Raw genomic sequence first — 12,160 nt, forward strand, 5'->3', positions numbered from 1 at the left:
AGCACTGGTTTCAGTTGCGTAATGACTATTCCCACACTGTTTACTTCAGTGCAGAAAGGTAGGCCGTTTCATGACATATTGGCGTGATGAAAAACAGCCTATTACGATGAGAAATTGCAAAAAGTACTGTTTTAGTAGCACTGAAAAGTACCGTTTTTTTATTTTAGCACTGAAAAATACTGTTTTATTGCTTTAGGTAGTTTTTAAAAAGCTTCCAAGAGCAGAGAGAACTCGTGTACGCACACGAATTCAAAGTCTATTGTGTCCGTCTATGAACTATAGAGTATCTACGTACCTCTCACACGATATAAACATGCAAGAATGGTGAATTGCCAAAGAAATCTCTCACTTAGTAAATGTGGCTCTCGGGGGCAAATTTTGAGGCCCTCAAAAAAGAGGTATGTATCGTGAAACGTATCGACATAATGAGATAAACTAGATTTGTGTCAATCTACTAATGCAGTGGACCTAAAGACTGGAACGCGCAAAAATTGATCGACAAAAAAATCGTATCTTTCAGTCAAAATTCATAATACAAAAACCTTCTTATTTTCTTTTGGTACCTTAATTCATATATTTGAAGGCAAAAATGTTCGTTTATTATTTTGGTATGCCAAATCCGAACTGCCGTGCCTTCAGGTTAACCTCTTCCATAAAATTTTGCACAGTGGTCTCATCGACCTTATTCTCCGCCAGTTTGATTTAAACTGCTGCTCGTTTTCTATGAATTTATTAGTTGTATTGGAATTCCATCTGACCAAGGGCAATACCGTTCTATATAGAGCTTAGCTTAGTTTAGCTTAGCTTAGTTTAGCTTAGCTTAGTTTAGCTTAGCTTAGACTGACTACACATATCAATGGTTGCTATTCCGTGATTGACCGAGGTCAGTGAAAATGCATGCTTGTTAATGGGGAGGATCGTTGGGTCACAGGATTCACTTTGATAAGCGATTAGACCATGATAAATAATTATTTAATTATTTAGTCGAAAGATCAAAAAGAAGTTATCGATCACGCCACTTTTTCATTTTCACTCGACCGACGCGCGACATGTTTGATCCTGCCCTCATCGCCGGCCCCCTCAGGAGCAAGCGTCAAGGTCGAAGGATCAAACACAACTCTGCAATACCGTTCTATATAGAGTGTCCCAGAAAGTATGGGCACGACTTTGATAATGAAAATCATAGTACTTTTCATACAATCATTTTTTTTTATTTTTGTATTTTTCTATAGGCTATTTCAACCAGCATCTGTGACAAATTTGTTTGATTATTTGATTCGATTATTAACGTTTACAATAAAAATTTTGATTTTCAAAAATCAATTCTTATCTGGTCAGCACAGACCCTACATTTTGTTTTTGTTGGAAAATAACTTGTAAAATATTTTTTATCAAAATAATTCGCCTTGCTGAGTTCAAGTACATTGTATCACGGATGTTTTACATAAATTTGTTTGAAATTTAATTTGGCTTTGTTGGAGAACACTTGAAAAACGATAAAAATCAAAAAATCTCGTATTTTTCTTTCCACATAAGACAACATCACGAAGTTGTAATTCTTCAGGCATTCTAAATAGTAATAAAAATAATAAATTTCAGATATTCGAAAGGTTAATCCCTATTCTCTTGGATTGGCAACTTTATTTTTTGATATATTCATGTTTTTACGTAAATATAAGACTTTGTTTTTTGGCCATTTTCAAATCGACCACGGCTAGAATCGGATTTTTAGTTCCAATACAAATTTTACATGCTTATGTTTAAATTTTCAATTTGAATAAGTGATATTCCGATCAACTATCATATCGTCGCTGATGAATATATTTTCTCAGATTTTTATTATACGCACTTTCTGGCATAGAACAAATTTTGTAAAACAAAGTCGCTCAAAAATAACGCGATTTTTGCAAGACTGATAAGAGATGCTTCAAAGAAATATTTTATAATCAACACATTAACAATTAATTTATTCATCAAACAATCACAATATACTTTTGTTGGGTAAAGTAATCAAATGTGTAAAAATCATATTTTTATCTTCACTAGTTGTTGTGGCCAACACCGGTGGACGAACATGCCTCATGTTGAGGCCACAAACACTACACAAACTCACCACTAAATCAGTAACACTGTTACTCACCTGTTCATCAAGTTACCTACATACAATAGAAATATTAGTAGTAGAACGCTAATGACGTGGTTGTCACCAAACTGATTTCAATTTTTATTACCTTAAATTATGGTTTTTCATTGTTTGTTCTATACCATGATGTTGTTTTGTTTCTTAAAATTAATCTGACACTTTGAGGCCCGGTACTCACGCTGTCAGTTCGTGGCAAACTAGATGTTGGTAACACGAACAGCAGCGACATTAGCATTCTTAGTTTAATGCTTCTACTCTACATACTCATCATACCTGAAATACACAAAACATCAGATAAGTATATAATAATAGGCAAAGTAAAACTACTTACCATTCGATCGTTCTAGATCGAGATACAACGTTATTGTTTACTTTTTACATTGCATAGCATTTATTCTTGACAGCTCCAGAAGATTCTGCAGTATACTTATTGTATAACAGTTAGGCTACAATACATTATTGTATACAACAATAGGCGACTAGAATGTTCCATGCAATAAAATAGGGAAGAGTGGAATATAAATAGGAGGCCAAATCTGTTACATATCAGTTAGAAATAAACCGTGAATTCGTATCTCTCCGTATTAATTATTCCCTACCGGATCGTATCCGCAGGAACACTAGTCTTGAAATGGCAGTATGGTGAAGTCGTGCCCACACTTTTTGGGACACCCTATGTATTTTTGTTGGGGGTTGAAACTACTGCGTCCATTATTTAGAACTATTGTAGTACGTTAATTTGGGACACCCTATAGGACGGAGTTCTGGGCTGTTTGGGAGGTTGTGGTCTTTAGGTTTTTCGCATCGTACTACTAGATTGCCTTTTTCCCAAATTGGTACTTCGCCAAATCTGGCCAGAACACCACAGGTCTATTATGTTGCTTAAGCAATTGTAGCTGCCGCTTTTCGAAGCACTCCTAGACGTAAATATCATGATTGATGGCTCCCGTAGTGATGAAAATGTCACTTTTAAGACCACACGAGCATAAGGCATGACAAACGAGGTATTTTTTTCGGGAATTTTGATAGTTTGATCGTTTTGAAAATATGGGCCTTTTTCCTGATGCGGTATAAAACTTCTGTCCCGGAAGCTGCTTGAAATCACATAAGTTTAGTGCGAAAACGTCAGATTCTCCTCCAGCGCGAGCAAAAATTTGACTCGCTGTTTCTCTCACTTGGACGTCATTTTGGAAACTGGAGAGCAAAAGGTAAAAACTTATCGTAGCAACCATTGTATTTACTCTTAACTTTCAAATGCAGCATTTCAGGTTTTTTAATGCATTTTCAATAGAAACACATTCGTCTGTATTGTTTCTTAAATATGTTTTCGAGTTTTTTAACAATGAGAATAACTTCGAGAATAATGTGCTGCGCTTACAATTTACAATAGAAGTCATTACCACTATTGTTGCAGTAAGTCGAAAGTAGATCAGCATTCTAAAACTCAACTGCCGGAAGACAACTATGGCCAAATATGCGATAAATAATTTTCAAAATTCATTACAACTATTGAGCTTTATTTTTGGATGACTTTGTAAGCTATTGATTTACTATTTTAGCCTGATGGACAAGCCCGAGACATATTTTTAACATTTATTGAAGGAACACGCTCAAAGTTTACCTCCACTGGCAGCTGAACACTTCAATAGCATTCGTAGAACTTTTCTGCGTAATCTTTAATAATCAAAAAATTGATTCTTCGAAAACTCGTATACTCTGAAGGTCGCAACATTTGGCAAATACTGAGGAAACTAAATTTCCACCTTCATTGTGTTTTTAAGAAACGACAAAAACTGTGTTCTTTATTAGCGTATTACTACTAATTTGCAGGTAATTTTGTTCTCATCAAACATATCAGAGGTCTTAGAATTTAAATCGGAACACAACAACTTAACTTAGTGTTAATACGAATAAAAGCTATTGCTATGATGTGAGGTGTTGAATTTCAAAAATGTACTTGGTAATCTTTATATTTTTTCGGCTCTGGGGGGGAAGGGATTTTACCCCCATAACCCCCCATTGGTTGCGCCACTGATAATTCATATAAATTTTGAAGAATCCCCAGCGAAATTCATAGAGAAATTATCATTTTTGTTCCTCTTTCCTGGGGAATTTCTCTTAGAATCTGGTGAACCGTTGAGAAGTTTCTTGAGAAATTACTGTATATGCCATCAAAAGAACTTGTCACATCTATGTCAGGAGTAAGTTCTGGACGAACGAAAAAGGTCTACCAGGAAAAAAATAAGAACGAATCAAAAAGGATTGCCAACTGTCTGAGGAAATGTCACAAATATCTAAAATTAATATTCAAAAGAAATCTTCAGAGAAATCTCAAGAGAAATACTTGAAATAATTAAAATAATTCATGAAAGAATCACTGGAGTTATTGAGATTTGTAAAGGAATGCTTGGGAAACTCCTGAAGGGAGTTTTTGGCGTATTCTTTGGGAAAACAACTTGGAGGTCTCCTCAGTGAAATTCTTGATTGAAGTCTTGAAAGATAACTATAATTCAAGTAAACACACGATCGTTTATGATAGCGTATAAGTGTACGGAGGCAATATATATATATTTTGCATTCAGCCTTACGACATATGCACTATCGCATACGATGTAACATTTATATTACTACTGGGCTTTCCTATAGGAATTCTTGAGAATCCTCCAAAAAATGGGTTGATTGTTGATGATGTTGTCGGAATCTCTGTTACAACTTCTTGAAAATAACCAAATGAATTGAAGAAGTAGTTTGTAAGCATTACTAGGTTCATTAAAGTGTTTTTTTCGCTTCCAGGAAAGACTAGAAAAAATCCTAATACAATTGCTTAGAATTTTTGGAAGACTTTCTACAAGAAAGCACTCAAAGATTTTGACTCGAATAGTTGCTGATGCAAATTTAGTGAAATCTTCTGCAAGAATATCTGAAGAAATCTTAAATCAGTTCTTGGAAGTGTTATCGCGATATTTGAACGATGTTTCGGAGAAATTGCTTGATATGTTTAATCAGAAAATTTTGGTGAATTTAATGGCAGAATTCAAAAGAAATATTTTGATGAATTGGTTAAGGTCACTTGAAGATAGATTTGGATTAAAATTAACAGGAATTCTTGGATGATTGAAAAGAAATTCCTGAAAGAATTCCAAATTATGAGAAATTTCATGAAGGAATTACTGAGGATGTTTTCAATGAAATCCATCGAGGAACTATGTAAAACATCCTAACAAAATTTATCAGGTGAAGTGTTAGAAGACTCATATTCCGAACATTCAAGGCTAACAATGACTTAAAATACATCCGATGGGCATAAACTAGCTAATGTTTGTGTAAATTTTCTAAATTTTCTTTTTTATTTCTTTGAAAAGTCTAACGGTCTAACGGTGTGCTTATAAAAATGTTTATTTGAACTTGTTTAGTATTGTTTTGACGTAAAGGTACACACTTAAATTATTTTACGGATTCCTGTAAAATCTCAACAGCTGAATAGTTCGGTGAAATAAATTAACGTAGTACGGTAAATTTTTACAGTATACGGTGAAAAATCACCGTAATCCGTAAAATTTCGACGGAATTACGGTGTTTTATTTCACCGAACTGTTCAGCTGTTAAGATTACGGTGAAATTCACCGTAAGAGCTTAGTGTGTACGGAACAACATTATGATTCAAATGCCGGAACAACATTATGATTCAAATGCCGAATGTTCATTCTGTCTCATATTCCGAACAGCTCGATTTAGATTCCGAACAGCACGAATAAATTGGATTGTACGACATTCCCCAGAAAGCCATTCCCCAGAAATCCATTCCCCAGAAAAAAAAAATTACAATAGATTTTTGGGCTGTTGAAATCCAGGTAAATGGTAAATAGTAAATAGCAAACATATTCATCTGAAAAATTCGAGGAAAACCAAATTATAGTTTTCATAGGTAAAACATTATAGTTTTGTTTTTTTTTTTTAACGACAGCGCTTCCGATATGTAGCAGTCTTTAATTTATTAATTAGAAATCTTTAGAACCGCTTGGACTATTTTTATATATTTGGACGCCTTTTTCTTACAAATTTCAAACTGGTTTAGCCCCTCCTTAGAGTTGATAGATTCTGTCAAAATTCCTACAGAAGTTTATTGTAGTCTGACTAATGCGGGCCACTCTAGTGCATACAGACTACGATATTTTGTAGCTATCAAGCTTTGCTGTACAAAGAAATTATCAAAGACAAAGAAATTTTCTAGTGTAATTGTGATTCATTAATCTACATAATTACGAAGACAACAAACCTAGGGAGAACAACATATGTTCAAAAGAAGGGATAATATGCTATGAAAGCAAAAAATATTACGCTAATATAAATCACCCTTTGCAAATACAATTAGAAAAAACAGCCAATTTTAAAAGAACGAAGAATTACTATGAAAACAAAAAAAATCAATAGCTTGGGTCAAGTTTGATCATAAAACATAGTATGACATATGTAAAAGCAGCTTATCTTGAACGGTTGTGCTACTTTTCTCCGAATGATGGTTCCCCGAAGTTCGTTTTCACGAACGTCAGTTCCCATAATGCCAGTGCCCCGAATACCCTATTTTCCCGAGTAGCCTAGTTCCCTAAAAAGTATTTAGCTCTTATAATTGTCATAACTTTATGATTATTCTTTACTATTCTTTACTTGGTTTGCGGTTCTTTTGAGCTTCACCATCATCGGCATTTTTAGCAAAATGTACTTACATATTTAGTCGAGGATAACCTTATAATCTACATTATCTTCGGCCCCAGATGGTTTGCCTGAGAAAAGGGAAGCAAACACTCGCCTTTTAAAATATTTATTTCTTGACTCCATCCCGATTTTATTTGCTTGAGATCCATAATAATAATGTTGACCAAATAATATTTTGGGTGAATTGACGCCTGTGTCCGGAATTCGAATCAATTCAGCAGGTACATTTTTTAACGACAATAAAACTAAATAATCAAATTAATTTTTTTCATCTTTTTTATAACGTATAAAAACGATTCTGGGGAATGTCCTATTCTGGGGATCGTCATTCTGGGGAATGTCATTCTGGGATTTGGCTTTCTGGGAAATGTCCTACAACCCATAAATCATATTCAAATTCAGAATTTCACAAACATATTTATCTGGGCTAGTTTTACTGACCTCAAACTAGATATTCATTACAACTTAAAAAGTATAAAATAGAAGGGATGACGTTCAAATTGAATTTTCATTGGCTCCAATTTTCTGGTTATTTGATGACATATTTCAGCTAAAAATTTCAACCAAATCGCCATACAAAAACCGGGTGTTCGGAATGTGAGTCTGTTCGGAATTTGAGACAAAACGGTATTCAAAAAATCAAAATATTTGGCTTATTCTTTCTTAAAAAAAATCATAAGTTTGAAAAGATCTCAAGTGCTAAAATCGAAAATAATTTGTACAAACCCATATCTTTGCTTCAACTCTTCAAAGGATACTTATTATTTTTAACATGATTGACTTTGAGACCTGCTTGATTCAGATCGTAAAAAAAGAATCGAACCCTATTCAATTCTCACCAATGCTTAGATTTTTAAAGCCTAAACTTTTAGGAAAATAGATAGAAACCATAATTCATGAAGAAATTATTGATGAGTCCAAATCCGTAATACAGGAATACAGGAACCCAATGCCGCGGTCCCCCGGCAAATAGAAATAATCAACGGCTGATTAAGGACATATTCGTACCACGTCATTTTCGTTTCGTGGTCTTACACAAATGTCAGTTTTCTTCATGATTTGTCAAATTTTTAATGTTACAAGAAATCCTCACCACGATTTTGGGGCCCTAAGGTTCTCGGAGCCCGGTGCAACCCCCTAGCTACGCTACTGAAATGTGGCAGCAGACTCTGTCTCAGTTGGGACGTTACGCCAGAAATAAGAAGAAGATAACAACATGCCGAGAAAAGGAAACATTTCCCTTCATTTAATGCTTTTAAAAATTTGGTACGTAGCCAAAATTTCCATCCAAAAAAGTTGCCGCCACAGCAAGGCCGAGAAACACTGCTCGCTCCCTGCTGTTCCATACGTGCCTCTTCTAATGCACCATCAAGAGCGAAACGGTATCTCAAATGTACCGCCAAATGGGCATCATCATCGCATAACTTCCAGCAGTTTTCTGCGTCTGCCCTTAGGTGCTCATTATTTGGTGTGGCGAGCCAACAAATCTTACCCACTCGAACTCGGCCTCAGTCGGCATCGAAGGTGCGATAAATATTGGTTTTTCTCATTTCCACTTTCGAAGGCTTTTTAAACATTTCTCCCGGCACGACCAACGGAATGGACAAACGGCTGCAGAGTAGTTCAGATTACAAAATTCATGTAAAAAATTATACCATCCCAATATTTGACTAATTTTGTTCACGTAATGTGGTGTGGAGCTTAATTCTGAGTTGCAGACCATATTTAGGGCAAAGTCGTCACTCTTTAATTGTCGAAGAACAAAATTCTAACAAAACTGCTGTTTTCCAAATATTTTGAGGCTTTCATCTTAAAAAAAAATGTTTCGCGAAATAAGTCTTATGGAATTTTCTCTAATTGATTCTTTATTCATGAAAAAGCATTTGAACAAGATGGTGTCAGGTAATTTTTCAAATAAAGATTAGGGGTACATGGACCTGTGCACCTGTGGGGCTTTCCTTAGCCGAGTGGTTAGAGTCCGCGGCTACAAAACAAAGCCATGCTGAAGGTGTCTGGGTTCAATTCCCGGTCGGTCCAGGATCTTTTCGTAATGGATATTTCCTTGACTTCCCTGGGCAAAGTGTATAATCGTACCTGCCACACGATATACGAATGCGAAAATGGAAACTTTGGCAAAGAAAGCTCTCAGTTAATAACTGTGGAAGTGCTCATAAGAACACTAAGCTGAGAAGCAGGCAATGTCCCAGTGAGGACTTTAATGCCAAGAAGAAGAAGAAGAATCCCATTTGGACTCCTATAATGAAGAAAAACAATTTTCTTTTTAATTTCTTAAAGGTGTTCTTAACTATATGATTTTGAAGATGAATGCTAGGTCCACCAAAAATACGCTTGAAGATTATATTTTTGCCGGCTTTTTAAAAAACTAGAGCTCTGTGCGCTGATGCCATCGAACGGATGGTTAGACTTGGGAGGTGCAAAATTCGATTACAGGGACCGGGGCTCCGAAAGATCGATCGATTGTGGCTGCTGGAAGTTGGTGGTGTTTGCTGAAATGATTTGTAAAAACTATCTATGTTTAAGCTGCGTGTTGGCTCCGCATTGGCCGACTCGACCGACATTGACTATATGCTTACACACGTGTGTTTGGATTAGATCCCCGAATCATAAGTGGTGCTCAGAACCGACGAAGGGTCGATAGAAAGAAGTGCGTTGAAAAACGGTTCCATTCGGATACGGGTATCGAATAGGTTTATGTAACGGCCAGTGATGACGGTGGGAAAGTTTACGTCGATGCAATTGAAGTGTGTGATTATCGGCCATTAAGAATCAATAAACATCAATTTTCTCATTCACAGTTATAACTGAGAACAACAAAGGTTTTTTATGTGAAATCGATACAAGTGTAAGATACTCGAAGAAAAGGGCAGAAAAACGTGAACGTGAAATTGTGATTGTGAATCGTTGGTATAAGAAGATAATTAGCAGCAATGGCGGCGCCAGTAGCACCAGTTAAGAAAGTGCCGATACATTTACAGGTAAGTTAAAACAACTGATGGTCTAAGCTAATTGTTCTAAACTGCATTTTTTCATTGCTAAACTGAAGATACTAGAAACAAATTTCATGTCAAATCAGTCAGTCACAGAACTTGATCATCTTAAACTTGGATTAAATTTTACCCATGTTTTCGGTATGCTAGAACAAGTGTTTTCCATAGAAAAATCGATCATTTTGAATCAAGAATAACTTCTGGAAATGCCCGAAGTTTTTGCATTGATTTTTATTTAAAAAATTCCAGCTCTGAAACTGTTGATTTTAGAGAAAAATGTTCTACCATACCGAAAACATGTGTAAAAGTTACTCTAAATCAAAGATTATTTATTGGGCACGATTTCTAAGAATTTCAATTCATTCTGAATGGATTTTTATCACATCATTATCACATAGAACGAATACTAAGTAGAAGTCTTGTCAACCCAAGTTTAAGATGAAGATAAATCGGAACTATTCCTCAAATTTGCAAGAACATTTGCAAAACAAAACATCGTTCCACATTGAAAATTAGACCAATTAGTCAAAGAATGGTATTTGTTCCCTCATCGTTTTATTTTTCATTTTATTTCATGAACAAATTCCTATTTACTACACATGTTTTAATGAATAAGTACATCAATCCTCCCCATCTAACACAAATCTATTGAACCTGCGATGTGTCGATGACGCAAATCTACTAATTCTGTCACTCTTGATTAGGTGCTTCTCCCTGTCAAACACCTAATCAATCAATTAACCCGCTGGATTAGGAGCTAGCTTCCGACGACGACGACGACGAACAGTTCCAAAATTATCGAGGTGACATCAGCGTACAGCAATTGAGTTAACTTCCATTTATCCACTCGCACTATGTATGGGGGTGCCAGCGGAAATGTTAGAAGACATTGACTAGTTAGAACCCTCCTACCAGAACGGATATAAAGTGAATAAAAGTGCTTGGCGTTTCCATAAGTGTGCTCGTTTAAAAACTAGGATTCTACGATTATGTTGGAAAAGAACACCCATCAAGCGAATTGAGCGAAGAAGTGATAGCTTTCACGCTTACTATGCACAACTCGCATGAGTTAGGGTACATATGCTTCAAACGATGCAATTGTTAAAAGTGTCATCATTAAGTGAAACAAAATACACTCTTGAGACAAATTTAATCCATTTTGGTTGATGAAGTAAGTGTGCTTAATTTTATCAACTTTAATGTAATTTATAAAATAATTCTCCGTAATATATTTTTTTTATACTGAAGGGAACAATACAACATGTAATATTCAAAAATGGTTAGGCTCTTTTTCGATATTTAACTATTGTGTTTGTGAATCCCTTCTCTCAAATTCCGTTCAGATTTCGAACAAAATCGCTCGAAACATACAAACCTAACCTGTAAAACATATAAGGCAAAACAGAAAAATGTTCGAGTATAGAACAGTTGTTATGTGATACTGTTCCCTATACATAAAAATAGCCATGCGAACCGAAGAGATATGATTTGTGGGGTATAAAATGCGCAACAGTTCGTCGTTACAAATTATGCATGGGTTTGTTTATTTTTACAAACAAACGGAAACGAATAAACAAGTAAGTTGTAGGTGGATTACATAATATTTTCGAACGTTTTACCTTAAATGTACATATGTCCCCAGGCGAGATTGTTTATGGAACGTTCTGCCTATAACATCAGTGTGAACACTGACAGAGAATGGCAAACGAGTATCGTATATTGGGATTATTTGTGTTATACTTTTTACAGACAAATCATTGATATACCCACTTAATTTAGAATGTGATACCTCGGTTGATTTCAACCGAAAATTGCGCAGCCGAGTAGTCGGCAAACATGTTTTCTGGGATATCAGGAAATAAAAGCCGAGTGGGTCGTGCTTCGTTGCTAAGCAACCGGACAATTTGTTAGCTGATCTCAGTTAAAATTGGAAAACCGAGATTCGCACAGCCGAGCTAGTGAAAAAAAAATCAAAATGTGTAGTTCTCAAGTAAATGAGAGATAATTAGACAATCAGACCATCAGTACCAGTTTCGAGAGAGAATTGCATCCTACATTAAGTCTATGTCTATATATTTATCTTATTGACATTACATCCCAACTGAGACAGAGTCTGATTCTCAGTTTGGTCACCACATCCACAGCTACTTACTTTTTTATAGTAGGGTACAAAAAAGCTTCAAAAGCCTGGCCTGTTGTGTGTTGGCACGGTGTGGGACTCACGTTAGGCATGATTACCCGACTAAGGGTACATAATAAAATTATATCAGCATATGTTATTATGTTATTGTTTTTT

The 12,160-nt window shown here is 35.5% G+C and overlaps 1 protein-coding gene across 11 annotated transcripts in view; it reads left to right on the top strand.

Annotated features, from left to right (window-relative positions):
- The window catches only part of LOC5569430 (dihydropyrimidinase), a 76,854-nt gene that overhangs the window by 24,632 nt on the left and 40,062 nt on the right, over window positions 1-12,160 (top strand). For all 11 annotated transcript variants that reach the window (XM_021854607.1, XM_021854613.1, XM_021854611.1 and 8 more), the window contains one exon: window positions 9,673-9,852. In XM_021854607.1, the coding sequence (XP_021710299.1) occupies window positions 9,805-9,852 (48 nt within the window). In that variant the 5' untranslated portion in view covers window positions 9,673-9,804. The remainder of the gene's footprint in view (window positions 1-9,672; window positions 9,853-12,160) is intronic.

The sequence above is a fragment of the Aedes aegypti genome, chromosome 3 (genome assembly GCF_002204515.2).
Source record: "Aedes aegypti strain LVP_AGWG chromosome 3, AaegL5.0 Primary Assembly, whole genome shotgun sequence".
NCBI classification, from domain to species: Eukaryota; Metazoa; Arthropoda; class Insecta; order Diptera; family Culicidae; genus Aedes; species Aedes aegypti.